The sequence below is a fragment of the Stenella coeruleoalba genome, assembly GCF_951394435.1.
Source record: "Stenella coeruleoalba genome assembly, chromosome: 1".
Lineage (NCBI taxonomy): Eukaryota > Metazoa > Chordata > Mammalia > Artiodactyla > Delphinidae > Stenella > Stenella coeruleoalba.
The window spans coordinates 4,341,773-4,367,155 of record NC_137169.1 but is presented as its reverse complement, the minus strand read 5'-3'; the positions used below and the strand labels follow the sequence as shown (position 1 = coordinate 4,367,155).

General features: G+C 56.0%; 2 protein-coding genes across 2 annotated transcripts; one reads left to right on the top strand and one right to left on the bottom strand.

The window, feature by feature from the left end:
- The first annotated feature begins 192 nt into the window (after positions 1 to 192).
- ICMT (isoprenylcysteine carboxyl methyltransferase) lies at positions 193 to 9,526 on the top strand. Its single transcript, XM_079900582.1, has 5 exons — positions 193 to 425; positions 1,271 to 1,359; positions 2,268 to 2,437; positions 3,227 to 3,444; positions 5,651 to 9,526. Exons 1-5 carry the CDS (start codon positions 231 to 233, stop codon positions 5,831 to 5,833), a joined length of 855 nt encoding a protein of 284 aa, XP_079756708.1. The 5' UTR covers positions 193 to 230; the 3' UTR covers positions 5,834 to 9,526.
- A 226-nt stretch (positions 9,527 to 9,752) lies between these two features.
- On the bottom strand, positions 9,753 to 23,438 carry RNF207 (ring finger protein 207). Its single transcript, XM_079943168.1, has 17 exons — positions 22,916 to 23,438; positions 22,138 to 22,270; positions 20,799 to 20,943; positions 20,620 to 20,701; positions 20,470 to 20,545; positions 20,266 to 20,391; positions 19,771 to 19,817; positions 19,435 to 19,507; positions 19,300 to 19,368; positions 18,713 to 18,781; positions 18,530 to 18,627; positions 17,588 to 17,774; positions 17,231 to 17,416; positions 16,907 to 16,958; positions 16,472 to 16,589; positions 11,808 to 11,888; positions 9,753 to 10,622 (listed from the first exon to the last, which is right to left on the bottom strand). Exons 1-17 carry the CDS (start codon positions 23,104 to 23,106, stop codon positions 10,454 to 10,456), a joined length of 1,902 nt encoding a protein of 633 aa, XP_079799294.1. The 5' UTR covers positions 23,107 to 23,438; the 3' UTR covers positions 9,753 to 10,453.
- Positions 23,439 to 25,383: the final 1,945 nt, after the last annotated feature.

Genomic DNA, 25,383 nt, shown 5'->3' with positions numbered 1-25,383 from the left:
GTGCCTGGGTCAGGGGGTCCCGGGGGGACGGCGGGGCGGGGCGGGGCGCTCCTGTCAAATTCGGGCCCCCGCCGCGCGGCGCGGCGGTATCGCGAGAGCTCGACGGCGGTGCGCAGGTCTGGGCGGCTGCCCTTCCCGGCCGGCGTCGGCAGCGCAGTGCGCAGGCGCAGCGGGCGGGTTTCCCCAGGCTACAGTTGGGGCCGCCGCCCGCTGGTCCGCCGCCCTGCGCCATGGCGGGCTGCGCGGCGCGGGCTCCGCCGGGCTCCGAGGCGCGCCTCAGCCTTGCCACCTTCCTGCTGGGCGCCTCGGTGCTCGCGCTGCCACTGCTCACGCGCGCCGGCCTGCAGGGCCGCACCGGGCTGGCGCTCTACGTGGCTGGACTCAACGCGCTGCTGCTGCTGCTCTACCGGCCGCCGCGCTACCAGGTGCGGGCCGGGCCGGGCCGAGGGCCGGGGCGGGGACCGGGGGCCGGGCGGGCTGGGCGCGGCGCGTGGGCACCGTCCCCCCGGGGTCGAGGTCCGGGTCTGCCGAGAGCGCGGCCCGCGAGAGTGGTCGCCTCCCCCGGCCGCGTCTTCTAGCAGCTGCGAGTTCAGGTGGCAGGAGGGCCCCTCCCTGCCAGTCCCGGGGGGCGTGGGTCGCGGTCCCCCTCCACCCGGCGGAGTGGGTGGGAAGTTGCGGTTGGTGCCGTTCAGCAGCTGCGGCAGATGCACGTGGGGTGGGGAGTGAGCGGGCCCACGAGTTCTTTTATGTAATTTAAGGTGTGGAGAACTACCTGCTGTCAAGTCTGAGGTCAGAGGCCCCCGCAGTTACGTGGAGGGGGCTGGGCGCAGAGTCCCGGCTGCCCCGACCAGATTCGCTGCATGGACTTGGGAGAATCCAGCCAATAAGCTAGGTTTAACGCAGTTTTCCCACAGCCCTGAGTGACAATAACAATCATAATAGGAATGGTAGCTAAAGCTTACTTACGAAGCACTTCGTCTTAAGTGCTTTACATGGGTAATCTTCACAGCAGTCCTCAGAGGTAGGTACTCTTGTCATCCCCATTGTGCAGATGGGGAAACCGAGGTCCAGAGAGATTAAGTAACTTGCCTAAGGCCACAGCGCCATAGAGGGGTGGGCTTGGGATTTGAACCCAGGCAGCCGTGCTTCACCCTGTTAACCTCTGAGCAAATGGGCTCCATGGACTTGCGGGTGGCCTGCTTATCCCAGGAAGTACGATGTGTGCTCTGTGAACAACCAGGTGACTGGTCCTCTTTTGGGTCCGTTTCAGATAGCCGTCCGAGCCTGTTTCCTCGGCTTTGTGTTTGGCTGCGGAGTGCTACTCAGTTTTAGCCAGTCTTCTTGGAATCACTTTGGCTGGTAAGAAGTGCTTTGGGAATGACAGTTTTGAGGTGGGGGTGGGCGGATCAGAGGGTCAGTAGTGATATTCCCTCATCCTTGGCTGGCTGAAGGCTAGTGAGGGCTCTACGGGAATGAGGCCTCTAGCTTCCTAGATTCCCGCATCTTGAACCTTGAGAACTTGTGCCCGTTGGTTGCTTCTGTCGCAGGTGGAAACAGGTCTCCCTGGCACCCTTCCCATAGGTGCTCTCATCTGCTGCACCTTCAGTAATGTGACCAGCCCCTCCCAGAAGAGGGTACTGGTCCTCAGTGACAGGAAGGGGCAAGGCTCTGGCTCGTCTTCACAGACCTTTTCCGTCTCTAATTTCTATTAGGTCACATCTAGTGCCTCCCCCACGGCCAGTGTAGGATTTTTCCCTACACTATGATTTCAGTCCCTTGAGCCTTCTAGTCCCTGACCTGGATATGAACCAGTGGCTTCAAGGTAAAAAGCTTTATCTCCTACTATCAATACTCTGAGCCATCTAATCCTTCTTTGCTGGAATTATTTCAGTTTTTTGAATTTTTGTATTCGACATACATCACTACTTTATTTTGATACTTCTTCCATGTTTTATTGTGTGTAGTGTCATTTTAAAAAAGGCTGAAGGCCCATAGTGCCTTCCTAACCTATGTTTTTTGTTTTTTGGTTTTTTTTCTTTTTTTCCCTCCTGTGACATTCAAAAACATAGTCCCTTTACAACCCCACTTTCTGCAAACCTCAGGGAATATTGCTACATGTGGGTGCCTGATGTCCACTCTCAGACAGGTGACAGCAGGCCCTCATCATAGAATTCAGGGACAGTTCAGACCAAATCTGTACTTGGACTTAAAGGCTAACTTGATTCCCTTGCTCCAACTTACCTCTCGTTCTTTTTGTTTTTAAATAGGTATATGTGCTCCCTGTCATTGTTCCACTATTCTGAGTACTTAGTCACGGCAGTCAATAATCCCAAGAGTCTGTCCCTGGATTCCTTTCTCCTGAATCACAGTGTGGAGTATACAGTAGCAGCTCTTTCCTCTTGGATAGAGTTCACACTTGAAAATATCTTCTGGCCAGGTCAGTGTGCCCTGCTTTCCCCTCTGCAGGGGAGATGGGTGGCTTCCACGTGGGCCTCAGGACAGTGACGTGGGTTCACCTCTCAGGTCTAATCTCCCCGAGTGATCTTCCCCAGACCTCTATCCTCACTAAGCTCTTTATAAAGGACAAGCTCCACTTGTGAATTCCGCTTCTGGAGTTTGAATGGATGATATGTTGACCTTACGCTTTAAGCGTTGAAGGACGTAGTATGTACCATTTAACGTGAAGTCCCAACCTCTGATAGCTGTAATACCAGGTTTACAGTCAGAAGATTCGGATCTGTTCATTTTCTGTGACTTGAGAAATTTCATGTAAAAATTTTATTAGCAAAAACTACTGCATCTGGAACCTACTCTGACACTGAACTTTCCACAGCAAGTTAAATGAAATGTATGTAGTTCCTAAGGTTCAGTAAAGGGCCAAGGCGGGAGACGCTGGGCCCTTCTCGGCTTCACTTAGCTGCCTTTGTCCCCAGAGGAAGGATGGGAGCGTGTGGCGGGGGTGTGTGTGGATGGGAGCCTGTCACCTCTTTGCCGTGACGCTCTAACTGGGCTGTTGGCGGTTTAACGTGAATGGGTGGACAGCACAACTTAGGGGAATGTGTTTTGTGTATAATTAAATTTTAATGTGATGACAGATGCCGATTGCCCACTAGCATGTGTTCTAGTGTTCCTGTCTTTCGAAACATAGGTTAATTTTAAGCATGCAGAGGGGAACTCAGCAGTCCAGGGTCTTCACTCCCCGGTTGTCACCATCCCTCTCCTGCAGAACTGAAGCAGATCACCTGGCTCAGCGCCACGGGGCTGCTGATGGTGGTCTTTGGAGAGTGTCTGCGGAAAGCGGCGATGTTTACAGCTGGTTCCAATTTCAACCACGTGGTGCAGAATGAAAAGTCAGACACCCACACTCTGGTGACAAGCGGAGTATACGCTTGGTTCCGGCATCCTTCTTACGTTGGGTGGTTTTACTGGAGTATCGGAACCCAGGTATGGTATCAGATATGATACTGGTCTCCTTTAAAGTTTTTAAAAATATGTTTTAAATCGACATATAATTTAAATATCATAAAATTCACCATTTCAAAGTGTATAATTCAGTAGATTTCACTGTATTCACGAAGTTGTTGGTCTTTTTAATTTGTTTGCCATTGTGGTTATTTTTTTTTAAGTGTTGTGTTTACTTATTTATTTATTTATTGGCCACGCCGTGCAGCTGGTGGGATCTTAGTTCCCTTAGCAGGGACTGAACCTGGACCCCTGCAGTGGAAGCATGGAGTCTTAACCACTGGACCACCGGGGAATTCCCTGTTGGTCCTTTTTAAATAGGTACACGTGTTCCCTGCCATGTTTCAAGGGATAGTTAAATAAAAGTCAAAAGAACCGATTTAGTCCTTAGCGCTTTTTGCTATGTACTTAAAATCTGGGTGTCCTAAGCTTGTAAACTTCGGCGATCCTAGGTGCCGTTACCCCCTGTCGTACCCCTTTTCTGCCTCTTTAACTTAGAGCTGGAGCATCCCAGTGGGCTGAGGACAGACATGGGGCTTTGGGGAGAGCCCTCTGCCACTCGAGGGGCAGCTCAGCTGATTTTCATTAGAGGCTGCTGTGGATGAGCCCAGGGTCATATGTCAGGTTTAACATGAGCGATGGAGGTTTGCTCTGTCTCAGGCTGCAGACCGAGCCTTGTTTCTTGAGCATTGTCTCTTGAATCTGTTTTCTTAGTCCTAGAAGGACTTGGACAGAGAATGTGGATAGAGCTTAGAAAACTCATCACCTCTTCGGGAACATCCAGTCCGGTCCCCCAGGCATCCCATTGCAGTGCATGGTATGGGGGGCACTCTGGTGACCCCCAGTGGTGTAGTAGGTTACTGCACAGCATTTGTGTGAAAACTTGCAACCCTGAAACTTAAGACTGCCGCATTAACAATCACATTCCCAGGGAACAGGTTGGCTGTAGTGGAATCATGTAATTTGCCGTAAGTGCTATAACTAGTAAACCTAAGTGCTCTGGGGCTGGACAGCTTTTCATACTTCTTTGCCTATAAATCCTTCTACACCGTGACCCAGCACACAAGTGTGTGTAACAACTGCACAGATCTTTCCTGAGCAACGCTCACCCTGACTGTGTACAGAACACTCTGTTTCCTGTCTTGTTAGCGTTTGTAACGCCGTTTCGGATGCACGGGATTGAGCTCCTGGCTCCATGACGGGTTGTGGCTTGAGACTGGGAAACCCCGCTCTAGGGTCTGCTGGCGGTGGCGGCACAGGCTCTGGGGTCCCTGGCGGGCGGGTGGGGCCGGTCCGGCTCTAACATCAACTGATGGGCCTCCGTTTCCTTGCGGGTTAAGCAGGGGCGGCAGCGCTACTCAAGAGGCTTGCTCTGGGCGTCGAATGGCTTACTGGCTGGTGGTAAAGGGCTTGGCATGTGCTGGGAACACAGTAGGTGCTCAGTAAACCGTGGTGAGAAGAAGTGAGGTCACCCATGTGGGGAAGACGTACGTCCCGGGCGGGGGCCGGGGGGGTCCGTCAGAGTGGGCAGGGGTGGATCAGTGGGCTCCCTGAGCTACACAGAAGAAGCGGGCCGAGGAACTGCTTTCCTGGGCTTCGAAAGCCGGGCTAAGGAGGCGTGGTTGAGGCCTTCGTGCTTTCTGAACAGGGGAGTGATCTGATGGAAGAAGTGGTTTTGGGGGCTCAGCTGATAGCAGTGTATCGACGGCACCTACGCAGGAAGGTTGCGGGGGCCAGAGGCAGGGGGCCAGGCAGCTGTGGGGTGGGAGGGAGCGTGCTAGGAAGGGGGCAGGCTGGGAGCCACGCGGGAAGGCAGTGGTGCTTGGAATGGGAATTCACGTATGGGGGTGGAGGCAGGAGTTGCCAGCACCCCTGCCTGGGGGTCGAAATCCAGGAGGTTGCTCTTTCCTTTCAGTTTTTAGGTATCTCTCAGGTAAGAGGAACGACAGAAAAGCGTACGAACGAAAGCTACAGTGATGGGTGTTTAGCCCTGCTGTGAAAGTGATGGTGTGGTTTCCGTTAATGGCGCCCTGGCTCAGGGTCTCAAAGACCCTAGTGATGTTTCAAGAGTTTCTTGGGCCCTTGGCAGGAAGTCCTCTGCGGTCATTGGAGAGCAGCACATGCCGCTAAAGTTCAGGGTTTCGGGTCACACTGACCCCAGTGCACTAACCCTGTGTCCCTTCGCCAGGTGGTGCTGTGTAACCCCATCTGCGGCGTGAGCTACGCTCTGACAGTGTGGCGCTTCTTCCGTGACCGGACAGAGGAGGAGGAGATCTCGCTGATTCACTTTTTTGGAGACGAGTACCTGGAGTATAAGAAGCGGGTGCCCACGGGCCTGCCTTTCATAAAGGGGGTCAAGGTGGAGCTATGATAGGCCCGGGCGGCCCAGGCCAGGCTGGGGCCCCCCAACTCCAGGCAGCGTGGGACGGAACTGCTTCCTGTCGGCCACGCTGCAGAACGGACTTTCTTAAATCATTTTGTGTGTCACCAGTGACTCTTCTGGAATATCACTCAAGATCAAATGGTCAGAAGGCCTTAGGACCAAAGGACCCCACTCCCACCCCCACTCCCACCTCCCCGCTGCCCAGAGCAGCCTGTTCCCGGGCTGCATCAAGGTAGGACATAGATTAAAGGTGGACAAGAAGCAAATAACCGCAGTCCTTGGCAGTGACCCCCGACGCGCCTGGGCAGAGCCTCGGCCACACTCCATCGCCCATGAGGCCAGGGCTGTTAAGTTGTAACCCAGACCCTTGGGGAGAGGTGGGCTCACTCCTGATGCTGAGTGAGGCTCCTGCAGCAGGAAGGGGTACGTGGGCACCAGTACTTGCTAGTGTTAGAAACCCATTCAGAATCCTTACTTTGACCGAAACACACAAACAGCACAGCTTTAACCTCCCTGTTTCTGTCCTTAAGTGCATGAGCATCTCTACAATTTTAAAGACACTTCCTTATAAGGCACTTTGGCTCTTCATATATCTCATCCTGTTTACTTACCTGTTTTCAAAAACAGCAGTACGAACTCAGGGGACTCGCTTGGCGTGTGAGCCCCACCTTTCACTTGGCAGAAAGGCAGCACAGACACCTCCAGATGACTCAGCTGCTGCTCTGTGTTACCAGGGCTCCCCGGGCCAGGGACACTGTGGGCCCCTGTGGCTTTCCTGGGTCCTGGCTCCTCCCAAAAGGGGGCTGTTACCAGTGACAGGCATGTCAAAGGTGTGTCATTTCTCCTTTATCCAAAAAAAATGCTTCCTGGACACCTGCTCTGTGCAAGGCATTGTTAAACGTTGAGAAATACTGCTCTCCGTTTACTTGGGGTTTTTTCTTATTCTATCATAGCTTATATTTTTGTGTTTTGACTTAAATCTGTTAACCATTGATTTCTATGTTCTGTTCTCAAAATTCCATCGTCCCTAATGCCATTTCAAACTGTCTTTTCCAAAGGGGTTTGAGCATAAACAACTATGAAATTCAAGCAAGCCAACTCAAAAAAAATAGGGCAAATAATCGCAGCTGAGATTTAGTCAGTGCTTTTGTTGTTCAAGTTCGGGAAGATTGGCTTTACGAGTCAAACATACAAGCTTTGCGACCCTTGTTGAATTCTGGACCAGAGAGCAACTTGCTCTCGGTGTGCATTCCTTCCATGCAGTCCTGCAGTGGCACCCACAGAGCGTGAGTCAGGTGGCATCGGCCCCTGGCTGGAGTGCTGCCACGCCACGCGACGCCACGCGACGCCACGCGGTTTTCAAGGAGCCACTAAACCTTTCCGTGCCTAGACCTCCCCATCTGTAGGATGGGGTCAATACCACCTACCTCGCAGGGGTCTTGTGAAGACTTAGAAGAACAATGTCAAACGTTTTTACTACTTTGGTGACAGAGATGACATAAACGAAACCAGTATTGCATGAATTACACAAAAATGGACATTTGACTCACTGTACCAGATACCGGGAATGTGTGTTCAAAAAAGCATTCTACCAACTCGAAATATTAACTTATTTCTAGATTTCATGGCCTAATTAGTGTTTTTCATCATTATATATACCAAAGAGGTTTACAGGTTCATCGCTGACAGGTGTGACATTTGCTGGTTTGAGGACCGGACAGAGTCCAGCCTCGGCCTCCTGAGGTCTCGCAGGCAGACAGCCCAGGCAGCAGCCAGGGTCTCGCGGCAGATTCTTCTGGCGGGAACACTGCCCGGCGGGACGTCAACATGCACTTACTGTGTTTGAGGACTTGAGTCAGTGCTAAACTTGTTCTGCAGACCACTCCTAGTGAAATACACTCTCCTTCATAGGATTGCAAAACTGAGGAGGGTGTAGCTGGGGTTTTGGCGGCCACCCCCAGCTCTTTGAGGGAAAGTCCTTTCTTGCTGCATCTAGCAGGTTAGGACCCAGCTTTCATTACCACTGGGGGTCGTGAAGTTGTCTCTTCAGCAGATGGAGAGGAGCTAGTGACGACCCTGGCTTTGTGGACAGTAAGGCCGGAGGTGTTGGCCTCTGACGGTCTGTCCTTCCTCCGCCGGCCTGCCAGGCCTGGAGCTCAGGAGGCAGGCCCTGGTGTCGGCAGGGAGTTGCTGCTGTCACACCACCTGGGCTGGACGTGACATTCTGCTCTGCTTGAAAGAGCAGTTCCACAAGCAAGTTCCCACCCTGATTTGTAACCCAGGGCGGAAGTCCGCAATTACTTGGGGATCAGAGATGAACTACTTAGGGGCAGGATTTGGCAAGTGATTGACTTTCATCTAGCACTGAGATCTTCAGGTTATTTTTACCTTTATAAGTTCAGCAGTGACAGCGCACAAGGAAGAGAATCAGGTTAATGGGGTACAGGCTTTTTGGGTATTCCCGAAAGCTTATTTTGGGTAAAGGCCACATCACCGGTCCCCTCAAATTAAGAAACCGTCAGGAGATTTCTTTTTCCATTGCAGGTTTCAAAGCGGAGACTCTGAAGTGGAAAATAGGCACTGCACAGAGCAAAGCTATTTTGAAGCAGTGCAAAATGAAACACTTCACGAGGGTTTGCAGGCTGGGGCCGAGACCGGCGGTTTACTGAAACGAGGTTGTAGGTGAGCCTGGCAGAGGGCAGGAGGCAGTGCACCCCGCCGGCCCTTCATTGTCATAAACTGCTGCATAAACCTACAAAGTGAACTTTATCAATCCCTTCCACTTATTTAGCACTCTGGGTGATTAACATGATGGGGGAACATCGCTAAACCCACCGGTTGTGTTGACACGTGAGGTTCCGTAGGGTCTCGACTGCAGCTCCGTTTGGTCACAGCCCCTCTGTGACAGGAACAGTGAACCACTGTCCCTTCTCTGCACTTTCTTACTGCCTTAGATAGTTGTGCCCTCCCTCTGTGTTTTGCTTCTGCAGTGACTTGGTGAGGCCAGGCGACCCCAGCCTGTCTGGCATGGTGCGAGAGGCTTGCTGTCTGTGCCCCACTGTGGGGGCCTGACGCCCTGTCCTGGGCTCGGTCCCAAGCGCTTGCCCCTGCAGGACTGTCCTGTAGCTTAGGCTAGGAGAGTAACCTAATGGGGTAATTACTCTTCTTTTTACATGCAGAAATGTTTATTTAAATATTGGATTTTCTTTCACAGAAATTATTTCCAATGCTTAAATAAAACTGTACTTGATTTCACTATGAACAATAGTATGATCGTGTGGGATTCAGAAACTTTTTTTTTTTTAAATATTTATTTATTTATATATTTGGCTGTGCCGGGTCTTAGTTGCAGCATGCAGGATCTTTTAGTTGCGGCATTTGGGATCTAGATCTTTGACCAGGGATCGAACCCGGGCCCCCTGCATTGGGAGTGCAGAGTCTTGACCACTGGACCACCAGGGAAGCCCCCAGAAACTCTTAAGGTCTTTTTGCTTCTGGCTAAGAAATGTCCAAGGCCTACAGCGTAAAACCAGATGTGTTTTGCCTCCTCGATTCTGTTCTGAAGTCCTACCTCTAACCAGTTTGTAATGACAAGTTCCTCCAGCCCCCCAGGCTACCGTGGACGTTTGTGATGCTCTGGGACGGGAACGTCTGACAGAGCAGGCGTGGAGGTGTTGGGTACGGACGTGGCGGATGCGTCAGCGTATTGACCTGCAGGCCCACCTGGCACGTAGAAGCCACTCGCCGTTTGAACCACTGAATCAAGCTGATGTTTGCTTAAAGCATGATTCTTTGGGCATCGTTTTGCCTCTGAAACTTTACACTTTAGGTCATGCAGGTTAATTTTCTTTCTTAAGCATTTTGTTTAAGTTCCGCTTGATAAAATGGGTACTGGGTAGGAGTGGAAAACCAGTAGAGCGAAGTTGCTGGTGAATCGTGCTTTAATATCTATAGAAGGTGAACACAGGAGAGTGACAGGCGGGGACAGCGGTGGGGAAGTCGTGACGGAGGCCACCTCCTGCCACGCAGGCCACCAGGTGCTATCGCGTTGCTTTATGCGCTCAGCCCTGGCCCTACAGTGAGAAAAGCTGGAGCAAAGGGTTTTCTCCCCTATGCTGAGTCAGCGCTCAGATTAGCGGGGGGAACTTTCCAGCGGCGCCCGGAGAACAGTGGGGCTGTGCGTCAGGCAGAGCCGGATTCCTCTGTGGTAGGGCAGGTGCTGCACAGTGGGCGGGTCTCATCACCCGAAATTCAGACGGGTGCACACCCCACCACAGCGGGCGCTCACGGGACGAGCACACAGACACCAGGGAGGTGCAGGGGCAGTGAGGGGCTTCCGGCTGGACGTTCACTCAGGTAACGTTTTCCACGCCGACTGGGATGCCGTCCCGAGTCACCTTGATGAGGACCAAGATTCGGGGCAACACCAAGTCTAGCTCAAGCCAAAGAACCTGAAATTGGGACCTGGCAGAGAGTGTCTGGGTTTTTCTGCTGATGCGTGATTATGACACATTAAACAGAAAAGCATGATGGGAACCGCCTTTTCTTAAATATCCCAGCGTTGATGTGCACGTTGTAAGACGCCCGACCTCCGGGGGCAGTCCCACGCTAAGCTGGGCGCTCTCTCCATGTGGGGACGTCACCCCCGTTTTTCGGTTTGGGTCTGTGAGCATCTTTATTTTTCAGTGGAGGCTCTTCTGCGAGGCTGCTCAGGGTCCGGCTGTTTCTCGGCTCTGAGGTCTTCTCTCTCCTCTCCGAGACACTCCCTGGATCGTTCCTAAAGAAACACTTAATGTGAGCTCCTCTCTGCTCCCCTGTCTCACTGTGTCCCAGCGCTAAAATCCACCCAGGCAGAGGCTTTCAGAACGGCCAGCCTTCCGGGAAGGCACCAGCGGGTGATAGAACCTTAACTACATCATCTCCTAAAGGATTTTTTAAAAAAAAATAAATTTATTTATTTATTTCTTTTTGGCTGCATTGGGTCCTCGTTGGCTTTCTCCAGTTGTGGTGAGCGGGGGCTGCTCTTCATTGTGGTGCGTGGGCTTCTCCTTGCGGTGGCTTCTCTTGTTGCAGAGCACGGGCTCTTGGCGTAGCGGGCTTCAGGAGTTGTGGCTCGCGGGCTCTAGAGCGCAGGCTCAGAAGTTGTGGCGCATGGGCTTAGTTGCTCGGTGGCATGTGGGATCTTCCCGGACCAGGGCTCGAACCCGTGTCCCCTGCATTGGCAGGCAGATTCTTAACCACTGCGCCACCAGGGAAGCCCCTCCTAAAGGATTCTTATTCACTTCTGATGACTTTTAGTTGCCAAAACATTGGCAGTGCAGACCATTTCAGTGGCTGTGGTGACCCTGCTCTTTGAATTGACCCCCCCCTGAAGCATGGTGCCTGGGAGGGCAGGGCTGCTTTCTGCTCTGTCACCAACCCCGTGGTGCCTCTAGACGCAGCAGACCTCTCCCTGCCCGCAGGCCCTTTTAGCTCTGACTTCCTACAGCTCCAGAGAACTAGGAAAAGATCAGCCTGTGATAGTGACACATCTGTTACGCACATTCTCCTCTCCCTCTGGCAGGCATTTTGGCAAACACTGTGGCTCCAGTGAGCAGCCGTGCTCTCTCACAGGAAGAACTAACCCTCGATCTCCTTCTCGAGTCGCAGTGGCGTAGGAGCCTGCGCTCTCAGAGGTGTGGGTTGGGCGGGCGGCCACCACGGCTGTCCCTATTTATAAACCTCACGTCACGTCTATCAAGGTCACATCTGTCATCTACGAGGTCATCTGTCTGAAGGCACCGCCCAGTTTAAGAACCCCCCTGACCCTGTATCTTACACACTGAGGCCCAGCTGAGGCCGCAGAGCTAGCTGGTCAGTGGCAAGTTGGGACCAAAAGAAAACCGGAGGTCGGTCTTTGTCGCCTGTATTTGTCTCTGAGATTACATCGTTTGCCCGCTCAGGTTGGAAAGACTCACTTTACCTGGCCTGGGCCTCGCCGTTCACGCCATCGTCATGCGTGTTTTGGAGATGGTCTGACGGTTCATCCACAGGGGCCTGAAACCTGCGGGAGAGAAAGCAGTTCCCAGGAATGCGGATGCAGCAGAGCCAGCCAGCGTGTGCTTAGGCTCACTGCACAGACGCCGAACTTGAGCAAACACTTTGGGCCTCAAATATTTACCGAGGGCCAGGGCCACGGCAGTGGACGAGAGAGGCTGGGCCCTGCTCTCGTGGGAGACCCGTTCTGCGGGGGGAGACGCGCCAAGGTTGGGAAGGAGGCCCAGCGGGACGGATGGTGGGGAGTGACAGTGAGGGAGACCTGCTTTCACTAGGGTGGTTTGCGAAGGCCTCCCTGCTGACGAGACCTGGGTGATGAGGTCCATGGAACAAGAAGAAGAAAGAACATTCCAGGCAGAGGCAGGGAAGTGGCAGCCAGTCTAGCTTCTTTGCGGGACTGAAAGGCCACTGTGCCTGGGGTGTGGGGAGGGGCCGACGTGGGCAGAGGTGGGCAGAGAGGGTCCCAGAAGGACTTTCAGGCCCCAGCACGATAGGCTTTAGAAAGACCACTGACTGTGGCATGCTGGAGGGGCCAGGGTGCGGGGCTTGGCAACGGCGGCTTGGATCGAGGGTCACAGTCGAGACAAAGCAGGCGGACCAAGAGGGTTGAGTCAACAGGACTTGAGGATGGGTTGGCAATAAGGGATGAGGGAAAGAAAGGAATCCAAGTCTCCTGGGCTTTTTACTTGAGCACCTGGGGGACTGTGATGCCTTCACTGAGATGAAACAGGAGTAGCATGTTCGGCGGGGAGGAAACCAAGCTCGGGGCCATTGTGGGGTTTGAGGTGCCCTGAGACCACCAAGAGGAGACTCTCCCAGGAAGGGGCACTTGGAGATGAGTCTAGAGCTTGGGCAGATCCGTGCTGGGGAGGGGGATTGGGGGTCATCTGCAATACCATGGGGTTTTAAAGCCAGGAGACTGGGTGAAGCCCCGTAAGGAGAGGGCGTAGGATAAGAAGAATGCCTGGGACTGAGCCCTGGGGAAAACTGACATTGGGGCCTTGAGCCAAGGGGGCAGAGCCCAAAGCCAAAGAGACTAAGAAGGAACCGCTGGGGGACTTCCCTGGTGGCCCAGTGGTTACGACTCTGCGCTCCCAAAGCAGGGGGCCCGGGTTCGATCCCTGGTCAGGGAACCAGATCCCACATGCATGCCGCAACTAAGAGTTCGTATGCCACAACTAAGCAGCTCGCGAGCCGCAACTAAGACCTGGTGCAACCAAATAAATAAAGATAAAATAAATAAAAATTTAAAAAAGGTTCTCTTTCCCTTTAAAAAAAATGAAAGAAGGAGGAACAGCTGGAGGGGCAGGAGGAAAACCACACCGGAGTGTGGGGCGTCTTAGAAGCAAAAGAAGAGTGTGATGAAGGTGACAGACAGTTCAGGCTCACGAGTGCTGCTTCGAGGCCAAGGGATGTAGCCCACAGGTTGCTGATGGAACAGGAGCAGATTTGGTGGGTGGGGTTGGTGTGAGCTGCCAGCAGTGGGAGGGGAGGAAGCAGAGGGCAGCTCCAGATACCTGGAAAGCGGTGCCGTGAAGAAGGGTAGAGGCAGCCTCCCTGCTTGCCCCAAACCTCCAGGAGCTGGGCTCCTGCCCGAGCTTTCCATGTGCTGACACCAAGCACGGATGCCACTTCCCCCCAGAGATGTGACTCTGCCGGGGTGTTGCCCCTTGCAGGCAGGCAGGAGCACCCTACTTGAAGCCAGCTGCTCACCGAAGCAGAGCACGCAGAAGGGAAAGGACGCCAATGGTACGAGCACGGCTTAGAACGCGCACACAGCGTGAACAGGCTGGGTAGGCGGCACCAGGATGTCACCTCCACCCAGAGGCCCCCCAGGATAATCCCAATCTTACCTGCTAACACCAGAGCTTAGTTCTGCCTGGTTTTGAGGTTTTATAAATGGAATCACACAGTATCTGGAGTAAACTGCTTAGTAAATGTCAGCTTAGGAGGACACTGTAACTAGTCCTGGCTGGACAGGGATTTGATCCAAATTGTGCAGAAGGCATGATGAGTGCAACCTCTCAGTGTGACGTTAAAATAGTCACTTTAAAGGTGGCTTGGTAGTTCTGGATTAATACAGCAATTGCGCGCGCACACACACACACACACACACACACACTCTAATTTTTCCTTCTTCCCCAAACTCATTAAAACTAGTAAAGGGACCAAAACAATGAGGGGGGAAAAACCTCTCCAGGTTGACAGCAGGAAAGGATAACAGCAAAATTTTGGAACTGGAGAGCACGTAGACAATGGTCACTAATTCAGCAGACCTGAGCGACGGAGGCCCGACCAGTTCCCACCACAGAATCCTCAGGGGGCCCAGGAACGGGTAGCCCCAATGCCTCTGCAAGGAGGGTGGGACTGAAATAGGACGATGAAGGTCAGGATCCCTACCTCCGAACCGCTGCCCCCACCCCCAATACTGAAGGGTTGGTCTCTGGGAGGGTGCGACACACCGTGAGAACTACTGAAAGACAGAAAGTCAGCTGTGTGTAGATACTCCATACGGTGACATTCCAGCAAGGAAACTGGGCAAAGATCTAAAACCGACATTGGGGCATCAAGAGTAAGATAAAGCAAAACAAAAAACGCTGCCCACCCAGATCCCTTACACCGAAGCACCGCCCATGTGCTCAGAGCTTCCAGCCTGCTCTCCTCCACCCCAACTCCTAACATGAACCGGTAATTGAAGATTTCCTGACAGCTGAGAAAAGCCTTTAACAGGGAAGGTAGAAACCTAAATAAACAAAACGTAACTTGGAGGAAACAGACTTCAGAGAGAAGGAAACTTAAAAAAACAAAAGCAAAAAAACATGTATCGGCCCCCAGGGGTAAGATATTCTGTCCATGCAGCAACAGAATGCTGTGTAACAAGAGCAGTCAGGGTACCAAAAACACCTCTTTGGAAATGAAAAACAATTTAAAACATTTAAAAGAGCTCTTGGAAATTTTCTTCAAAAATGAAGAACTAGGGCTTCCCTGGTGGTGCAGTGGTTGAGAGTCCGCCTGCCGATGCAGGGGACGCGGGTTCGCGCCCCGGTCCGGGAAGATCCCACATGCCACGGAGCGGCTGGGCCCGTGAGCCACGGCCGCTGAGCCTGCGCGTCCGGAGCTTGTGCTCCGCAACGGGAGAGGCCACAGCAGTGAGAGGCCCGCGTACCGCAAAAAAAAAAAAAAAAAAAAGAAGAAGAAGAACTAAATAGAAGAGTCAGAAGATAAGAGAGGAAATCTCCCAGAAAGTATAGCAAAAAGATGAAGAGGTGGAAAACAAGACTGAAAAGAGATGGTAAATCAGGGCCAGCCCCGGAAGGCCAATACCCAATAAGAATTCCAGAAAGAGAAAAAGTGGAGAAAATCAACTAACCAGTTCAAGAAGAAATATGCCCAAACAAGGACAGGAATTTCCAGATTGAAAGGACCCACCGCTACCCAATGGACGGGACTAGACCCTCACCAACGTGAAATTTCAGAACGCTGGGAGCAGAGAAGATGCCACAAGCTTCTGAAGAGAGAATAAGTGGGGACTTACCCAGTGGTCCGGTGGGTAAGACGCTGTGCTCCCAATGCAGGGGGCCCAGGTTCGATCCCTGGTTGGGGAACTAGATCCCGCATGCGTGCTGCAACTAAGAGTTCACACACCGCAACTAAGAAGTCAGCATGCCCCAACTAAAGATCCCGCATGCCGCAGCTAAAGATCCCACGTGCCGCAACTAAGACCCGGCACAGCCGAAATAAATAAATGAATAAATATTAAAATAAATAAATAAATAAGGAGAATAAGTGGGTCACATTACAAGGATTAGGAATCAGAATGCCTTCAAACTTCTCAAAGATAGCCTTGGAAGTTGGAAGACAATAGAGTGATGCCTTCGAAGGAGAATCATTTCCAATTTAGAATTTCCATCTAGAATTCAATACCCAGCAAAACTATCAGTCAAGGCAGAATAAAGATATTGCAGCCTTACGCTGTTCAAAACACGTCCCTTCTCTGTACCCTTTCTCAAGGAGCTGCTTGGGGGATGGGCTTCACCAAACCATGAAAGAGGACACGTGTCATGTGGGAATCAGGAGATCTCACTTTGGAGTGAGGCAAATGGAGCCCCCTGGAGGGTGGTGGAGGGAGAGGCTAGGTTGGCCACTGTGTGCCAGCCCTACAGGGCAACCACCCTGGGGCTCAGACTTGCGAGGCGGGCACATTGAGGACCTCTGCCACTGTTAACACCTCCAGTGCTCAAGTGTGGTGCTGAGAGCCTGGTCCAGGTTCCTATCTAGACTCGTCTTAACCGTGTACTGGGGAAGTTCTCTTTGCTCTGCGTCCTGCTGTCTGGATCAGCTGAGGACCCTCATTACACCCCCAAGGTGTAAAGAGATGGGCAGTTGTGTGCCTAGAAGCAGAAACTCAGAGCAGCCTGCTCATTCTGTGTTTTGGCAGATGTCCAGCACCTGGTCCTCCCAGATGCCCTGATTAAACCTTCATGACCTGGCCCACTGACTTCCCGGAAAGGGGCTCTCCCAGAGGTGTGGCACCTTTCCTACGCACATTCTGAAGTGTCTTGGTTCCCCCGCAGCACTCCCTGCTCTCACCTGGGCTCTAGCCGCTCCTTCACCTTGGCAATGGAGCGGACGTAGGGCGTGATCTGCTTGGTGATGGTGGTCAGGTAGGCATTCTCCTGCTTCAGCTGGAGAAGGTCATGGAGCTGGGCTGTGGGGGCCCAGGCCAGAGCGTTAGGTCTTGTTGGCTTCAAATTCTTACTCTCCAGCCTTGAACCATCTAAATAACCCAACTATTTCAGTGATTACCTCTAATTAAAGAGTGAGGTAAGACTTGTGAAGGCATCCTACTTACTGAATCCTGATCTCAGATAGATCATTTGGGGGCCAGTTAGCAGCTGTGAGGCAAAGTCAAGAGCTAGGGGGAAGAGCACGGGGGTTCGTATCTGGTTAGTGGGTAACTGGCTTCCTGCCCCTGAAAGCATGTGGATTAGCTCCAGGACAGGGGTGCGCCCAGCTGCCCGGGACCTTCATAGATCTCCTGCTCGTTAGCCACGCGCTGGTAGGATTCCTCCCAAATCTGAAAGAGAAAGTAAGTTGGATGTTGCACGTGGCCGTGAGCTGGAATTTCCCTTGACAGCATTTCTGTCCTCCAGCTACTCAGAGCCATAGGGCACTCCCAGCCAGTTCCCGTGGTTCCAGGCAGCAAAGGCCCAGGTTCCAGAGCCTGCCACACGAGGGCCTCCTGGGGCACCAGGCCAAGGCCCTCCTCCCCCTTCCTGTCCTGGGGTAGCTCAGGTACATGCTGACAGGGGGGGCCGCAGGGGAGGGAGGTTCCTCGGGAAGGGCTACCTCCTGGAAGACTGCTCTCATGCCCTCCACGGAAGCATACTCCAAGGCGATCTGTGTGTCCACCTGCAGGGACTTGTGCAGGATGTCACCCATGATCTCGGCCTTGATGAGCGAGTGGTGCTTGGTGAGGTCCCGGTGCAGCTCCTGTACCTGGTCCTTCAGGTTCTGCATCTCTGCCTGCAGGCGCTGGGGGGAGAGACCGCGTGAGTGCCTGTGTTTCCTGCAGGCTGGGTGCACTGCGGGGGCCTCAGTGGAGGGACGGCTTGCAGGCCAGGTGGCCAGGACTAGATTTGGCCACTGCACCTTGGCGAGAAGGGGTGGGGCCTTTCCCCGCTGGCAGGTCCCTGGCCCCCTCACCCGGTAGGAGTTCTCAAAGTGGCGGCAGTGTTCCGTGAAGGGTGAATCGTCGCCCTCCGCCAGCAGCACCTTGGTGCTGATGGACCGGTGCAGCGTGGGCTTTTGGACCGGTGACCCCAACATCTTTCCCACGGGGGAGGGGCAGCTGGGCCCCATCAGCACCTTGGGGCCCGAGCCCCCTGCTAGCCTGGGGAGAGAACTAGTGTGGATGTAGACGTGGGGGTTCCGGAGGGTCTTCCCTTCCCCCAGCCTCCCAGCGCGTTCTCAGCCTTCTCAACCCTCTCACCCCAGGCTGCACACCACAACCACGCGGGAGCTCTGAAAACACCTGATGCAAGGCTGTGTACACCCAAGACCAATGACATCAGCAGGGTATTTTTTTTAAATCCTGAGGGTGATGCCAATGTGCAGAAGAGTCCACCAGGATACCCTCAGACAGTACGTTCACTCACACACACTCGACCTTGCAAATTTGGCTTGACGCCCAGTATCCCTTGCCTGGGGCCCTGGAGCTCTCAGCAGACACATCCAGCTTAGGCATTTCTCCTAACTCCCCCGGGGTCTCCAGCTCTCTAGACTGGGCCCCGCCCCCCGCGGAAGTCAGACGCCCTGCGGCTTCTGGAGACCCAGGCCCCACCCTAAGCTACCCCTTCCTTTCAGGGCTTAGGCACCCCAGTCCGGGTGCAGCGGCGGCGGTTGGGGGAGCCCCTGAGTCCCTCTGTCCACCCCTGGCCTGGATCCACTCCAGGTCAGCTACGCGCTTCCGATCCAGGGCGGCCCCGACGGCTGTTTCCAGGCTGGGCGGACTCTCCCTCCCGCGTGGACATCTTTGGAGCCCAGACGCGGCGCGGGGAGCTCGGCGAGCTGGGAAGGGCGGCCCCCACCCCAACGGGGACCTTGTGCCCGCATCCCCTTCCCTGTCCCGACGCCCCTGCGGCTCACGTGCTGGTACCGCCCCCGGCACCCGCCGCCCGGCGCGGTCCCAGCAGCAGCAGCGGCTCCAGGCAGCGCGCGAACTCGGCGCGGTGGTCGCTGGCGATCTGGGGGGACGGACGAACTCGGGAGGCAGCTCCAAACTCCGCGGGCCTCCGCCCCCGGCCCGGCCCACCCCGCGGCCCCGCCCACCTTGCTGCTCTGTGCGGGCCGTAGGCGATGTGGCCGCGTGACGATGCCCTGCAGCCTCTCCACCAGCTCCTGCGCTCAGGTGGGTGGGGGCGTGGGGGTGACAGGGAGGCGGGAGGACCGGAGGACGCGTCCGTCTTTAGGATTTCACCTGCCATCCAATCCTTCCACACCACCCCTGCCCCCAAATCCACAGGAAAGACTGGGGGGTCTGGACTCCAGTAGACACAATGCACTTTGGGGGAGAGGCTTATGCTCCCTTCTAGGCTTTGCTGTCCTCTTATTTTTTTATTTAGTTTTTGGCCGCGCTTTGCGTGGCTTGCGGGATCTTAGCTCCCCGACCACCAGGGATTGAACGGGGTGGAGTCCTAACCGCTGGACCGCCAGGGAATTCCCTGCTGTCCTATTAAAAGGGGTTCAGCCAGCCCCTAAATGTTTTGTAGATGATGGTGTGGAAGAGGGGGCTACCCAAAGACCCCCTGGTCCAGCCTCCAGGTAACAGGCTGCCCAGCCCTGAGGTGGGGGGCTCTGGTGTGCAGGGTGGGTTCCTGGTGGGGAGGGGGGGAGACACAGAAGCTGTGGGCACTCACATAGCCCAGGTCCAGGAACTCAGCCTTGTTGGCCAAGCTGAGAAAGGAAGAGCAGATGGCCAGGTGGACCTGTGAGAGGGACACTGCTCAGTGCCTGGGCTGGGTGCCCGGCCCTGCGCCCCCAGCTCCCCTTACCTGGAGGGTGGGCAGCAGAGTAGCCAAATGGGAGAGCTGCTCCTTGAAGGCCTTGTCCTTTTCTTCATACTGGCTGGGGGAGGAGCAGGCAGCCTCATCTCCAAGGGGAGGGCTGCCCACCCCCACTTTGGGGGCGGGCTCAGAGCTGGGTGGTTCCATCTCCCCACCAGCTTTGTGCATCCTTCCTCGACACCCCTTCCCTGAGCCCTGAGCTTTCCTCCTCACCCATAGACACCTGGATGTCTTGCTCTCCAGGGTGGGCCGGCGCCTGCCCAGGCTATGAGATAGGTGTCTGGAGGTCAAGGGGCAGGGGATGGAGAGCCCGCCACCACTCACCTCTGCACAGCCTGCAGCAGCAGCGCTTTCCTCTCTGCCAGTTTGTCCTGGGAGGGAAGGTCTGCTACTGGCTGGGCAAACTCGGCCCTGCCACCTCCCAGTGCTCTCCCAGTCCCCTGGGCCCCAGCCACACAGCTGCTTAGGCTGGCTCTCTCCAGCCCACCAGCGCTGCTGCCCGGGCCACCTCCTTCTTGCATCTCACTGCCCGAGAGCCCTGGTGCCCTCACCTTAAATGTCACCTCCTGGGGGAGTCTTCCCTGACGCCCTCTCACCACCAGCGCCAGCCTGGGGCAGGCCCGTGCTCCACCTCTAGAACTCTCCTAGCAGCTACGATTGATTAAGTAACTTCTGAAAGCAGCTCAAGGCTTGCTGCCCTGCTACACTGGAAACTCCACACGGGCCCCCGGGGGGAGGGGCCTGCCCTGTGTCCCGGGCACCGGCCATGGCTGGTAAGGATGCTCAGCCTGTGGCTGTCTAGTCCCCCCTACCCCTCACCTGCATGCTGCCGAAGAGGGCGTGGATGGCAGCCTCCTCATCCGCCGCGCTGCGTCGCACCTCGTCCACCATCGCCTGCAGCAGTGCGATGGCCTCCCCTGTGGCGGTCTGCAGGGCCTTCACCGCCTGGGGACAGGGCGGCCTCAGCCTTGTGGGCGCGCGTTCTCCACCCCCGCCCCGGCGCGCCGGGCACCCCGCGCTCACCAGCATCGCCTGCTGCAGCCGCTCGCAGCCTTGCACGTACGCCGACTCGAGGTCCACGCAGTGAGCCCGGCTCTCCCTACGGGGAGCCCGCGGATGAGCCCTGCTCCGGGCCACCCTCCAGCCCCCTCACCTCCCGCGCCCTCTACCCACCCCTGCATGTCCCGGAAGCAGCGGATGCACAGCAGCGACTTCTTGTCGGTGGAGAACATGATGTAGGGCTCGGCGTGCAGTGCTGCGGCGGAGGGAGGGAGTGCGGCGGTGAGGGCTCCGGCCGGTGCCCGCCCCCATCCCCGCCCAGCGCTGGTCCCCATCCGGCACGCCGCACTCACTGCACTTCTGGAGCACGTCGCGGCTGCGCTGGCCCAAGGCCACGATGTCGTGGCGCGCGAACATGCGTGCCCGGTGCGTCTCATCGCGGCAGCGCGCGCACAGCGGCTGCCCGCACGTGTTGCAGAAGTACGTGGTCTCTGCGTCCTGCGGACAGAGCTCGGGCTCAACCCGCCCGTGAACTGGGAGGCTGATCCCATCACAGCCCGCGAGGGAACTGCAGCCTCCGCACGTCGTGGCTGTGCGTCTTGGCCCCGGCCTGGGGCAGGCGCGCGGTCACATGCAGCCCTTTCACGTAACCCCAACGCGCAGCGCTCTCATGTACCCAGTTTACAGACGAGAATATTGAGGCTCAGAGAATAGGTAAGTAGGTCCAGTAAGGAGCAGTTACCCAGGACGGTCTTGCGGAGGGGGTTACATGGGGTTGTGGGGAGGGCAGGCACTGCCTTTGCAAAACATTTCACCTATAACAAAAACGTATGTGTACACCTGTGTGTGTGTGAAGCCCCGCCTTGGCGCCCTCACTAGTAGCCACATGGATGCCTACGCCGGCCATCTGGAGTGGGAACTTGGTTGGGAGGCGAAAAGGAGTGAAGCCCTGCAGGTGCCCTTCCCCAGGGCTGAGAGTCGAGGGCACTGACCCCAGCAGTGGCTATGAAAGCACAGACCCCCAACTTCCTACGTTGGCCCTCAAGGCCATTTCCTCCCCACGCTCTCCTGACCTCCAGCCCCTCACCTCCTGCTGGTTATGTCTGTACTTCTGCGTAGCACATATTCTAGAACTTGCCCGCCCTCCCAGACCTTTTGCTCCTGCAGGGACATCCTCCTGGGATTTGGAATACCTGGTCCAGCCTCCACAGGCCAGAGAGAGTCTCGCGTGCCCTTCACAGTCCAGCCTGAAGCCTGTCCTCTGCTCCCTGGTCTTTCAGGATCGCCCCTCCCCAACGGCACAATGTCCTCACTTCCCCTTGGGCTGTTGATAGCTGCCCACAGCTACCCAGGTAGCAGCGGACCCCAGAGGGCTGGCCTAGGCCTGTGCCCTGGCATGCCCTTACTGTTCCAATTCACAACTGTGTTCTGAGTTGGGCACCAGTAAGCTCTCCCCAAATCGAAATAGCCTTAACCCCTGCAACTATCTTGGTGTTGGCCCAAGGCAGTTGTTTTGGACCTCAGTCTCCACACCAGTAAAATGGGGCCCACATTCTGGATACAGGGTGCCTTAGAGAGGCGTTGGAGAATGCCCTGATGGGTGATCCTCTGATGACATGGCACACACTGCAAGCGTCAGGACAGTGCAACCTGGCACCCTCCGCTCCCCACCCCACCCCCAGGCGCCCCTGCCTGCTTGCCGCACTCCTGGTCGCAGTTGGCACAGCGCACCACGTCCATACCATCCCCTGAGCTGTCCACCAGGAACTGCAACAGCCGATCCACCGGAGGCAGCCCGCTGGGGCCCTTCACCACCGTCTGGTGTCTGCGGAGAAGCTCCAGCCAAGATCCGGAGGCCCCTTCCCGAAGGCTCCCTACCCCCTTCCTACTCCAGACATTCCAGTCTGGAGCTAAAAATAGGGCGGCGGGAGGTGGGATGCCTGCAGGTCTGATGTCTGTAAATACCTCAGCCAGTGCTCTCTGACCCCGTCCCTTTCCAGTCCTAGGGGAATCTTGGGATGGGGCTGGCGACTCAGGGTGTCAAAGGCAGAAGGCTCCCCTCAACCCCCTCTCATGGCATTGGGCAAATTTAGGGCCACCCCGGGTAACTTGAGCCAACATAACCTGCTTGTGTTGACTGAAGACTTCAGGACCCCCAAGTGAGTTACTGGGAGTGTCCAAACTCTGAGCTGAGATCCCCTACTCCAGCAGCATTGAATCCGACAGCACGCGCCCTCTAGCCCACCCTCGACCCCTGACTTTCTGTGGGAGGCCTTGGGCCATAACCCCAGGTCTCAGTTACCCCATCTGTAAAATGGGCTGGAGCCTTCATGTTCTCTGGCAGAGAGGTGCAGGCTGCGCGCAGCCTCTCCCAGCCGTCTCCACAGGGAGTCAGAACCTTGCCCTCCCAGCACCTAGGTCCCAGCCCAGCGGGGCCAGTCTCCCGTCTTAAGGGGCTCGAGGCACTCACTGGCACAGCGGGCAGGCGAGGCGGCCGTCGGCGGTGCGGCCGCGCAGGCAGCCGGCGCAGAAGTCGTGGAAGCAGTCCAGCAGGCAGGGGTGCTCGTACTGCGCGCGGCACAGCGGGCACACGAGCGGGGGGCCGCTCGCCGCGTCCAGAGCGCCCGGGCCCTCCAGGGGCGCAAAGATAGCTCCCGACATCTTCGGGCACAGCGCAAGAGGGCGGGGAGGCGCCCGCGGCCCCTCTGCCCCGGCGCCTCCTCCCTCCTACCTGGCCCGCTGGACCACGCGCGGCGTCCAGCGGTCGTGGAGCGGGAAGCAGCGAGGGTCCGGGGCTGGGGGCTGGAGCGCCGGGCGCGGGGAGAACGGGCAGGAGGCGCGCGGAGGGGCCAGACCCTGTGCCGCCGCCCTCCCCGCCTCTCCACGGCAGCCCTGGAAGGTCAGTCGGTGCCTCCTACCCAACGCCCAGCCTCCCCGGGCCTCCCCCCTCCCCTCACCCCCACCCCAGGAATTCCCCTCCCGGTGTCCTCTGGGTGACCCGCAGCCGACACCCCTTCCGCGCCAGGCGACCCCAGCCTCGCGCGCGGTGCCCCCGTCCACCTTCCCGAGGCTGGCGCCTGCTGCCTCGAGCCGAAAACCTGGACGGATCTCGGCGCTCGCCGCCGCTGTGACCCAGGGCTCCGGTTACGGCCACGGCCGCGGCCACTGCTCTCCTCGCCCGGAGGAGGAGAGGCGGCAACGCGCGGCTGGAAAGGACCCCGCCGGGCAAGGGTTCGAGGTTCGGACTGGACCCCGCCCGCAGTGACAGAGCCCGGAGCCCGGAGACGCGGGAGCGCCGCGCAGAGCGGGCTCCTCAGGGGGATACGGCCCCGCTGGCTAGGCCGGCTCTGTGCGGTCGGATTTGGGCCGGGACAGGAGTGGGTCCGCGCGGCCCTATTTCCTCGACGGGCAGTCGAGGGCGCCCGAGAGCAGCAGCCGCCCCTCCCTCCCACAGACACTCCAGTTCTTGCGAGAGCTCGTGAGAGGACTTGGAAGCCCAGGGCTGCCTTTGGCAGGTTGGCTCTCTCGGCCAAGTTTCTGACCTCTCAGAGCCTCAGAGCTGGGGTAGAACAGGGCAGCCGCCCGGTGATGAGGTGAGACTTCAGTGAAGTGAAACGCACACCCTAAGCTTCCAAAATAATTAAGGCCCCACGCCCATCATCAGCGAGTTCCCAAGGTAGGTTTGGGTGGGAGCGTGATAGAGGAAGCTCTGAGCCTTTCCAGCTGGGCCCCCTCTGCCCTTCTTAGCCTGGCAAGTGATTGTTTCACCCAGTGTCATTTTCTCCAGCGTGCCCGCCTTCTCTGCACATGTCACCCTGAGCTCTGGGAAAGCGGCCCCTGTAGCAGTTCCTCTTGAAATCAGAGTCAGGCCCACTGCCTGGCCCATAGAAGGTGCTCAATAAAATCTTACTAATCAGGGACTTCCCTGCTGCCACAGTAGTTAAGAACCCGTCTACCAATGCAGGGCACACGGGCTCGATCCCTGGTCCAGGAAGATCCCACATGCCGCAGAGCAACAAAGCCCGTGGGCCACAACTACTGAGCCTGCACTCTAGGGACCGCGAGCCACAACTACCGAGCCTGGAGCCACAACTACTGAGCCCGCGAACCACAGCTACTGAAGCCCACGAGCCCTAGAGCCCATGCTCCGCAACAAGAGAAGCCACTGCAATGAGAAGCCCGCGCACCGCAACAAAGAGTAGCCCCCGCTCGTCGCAACTAGAGAAAGCCCGCATGCAGCAACAAAGACCCAACACAGCCAAAAGTAAAATAGATAAATTTTTTAAAAAAGTTATAAAAAACAATCTTATTAACTAGAAAAAACTAGGAGATAATATTCCAGCTGATTTAAAAAAAAACATTTATTTATTTATTTTTGGCTGCATTGGGTCTTCGTTGCTGCATGCGGGCTTTCTCTAGTTGCGGCGAGCGGGGGCTTCTCTTCGTTGCGGTGCGCGGGCTTCTCACTGCGGTGGCTTCTCTTGTTGCGGAGCACGGGCTCTAGGCGTGCGGGCTTCAGTAGTTGTGGCACGCCGGCTGTAGAGCGCAGGCTCAATAGTTGTGGCTCACGGGCTTAGTTGCTCCACAGCATGTGGGATCTTCCCGGACCAGGGACCGAACCCGTATCCCCTGCACTGGCAGGTGGATTCTTAACTACTGCGCCGCCAGGGAAGCCCCCTCCAGCTGGGAAGCCCCCTCCAGCTGGGTTTTGAAGGGTGAGTAGAAGTTTGCCGGAGGAAGAAAGGAAGTGAATTCTAGGCAGGAACTACCTATTTTTTAAGGGCCCTCCCTAGCCCTGGTTCCATTTGTGCTCTAAGTCATAAAAACAGTGGTCAATGTTTGTGGGTCAAGATACTATTCAAAGCTCTTTTACTTGTATTATGTCATCTAATCCTGACAATGTTACTTTTGAGTAGTATTTACTGAGCATCTGCCGTG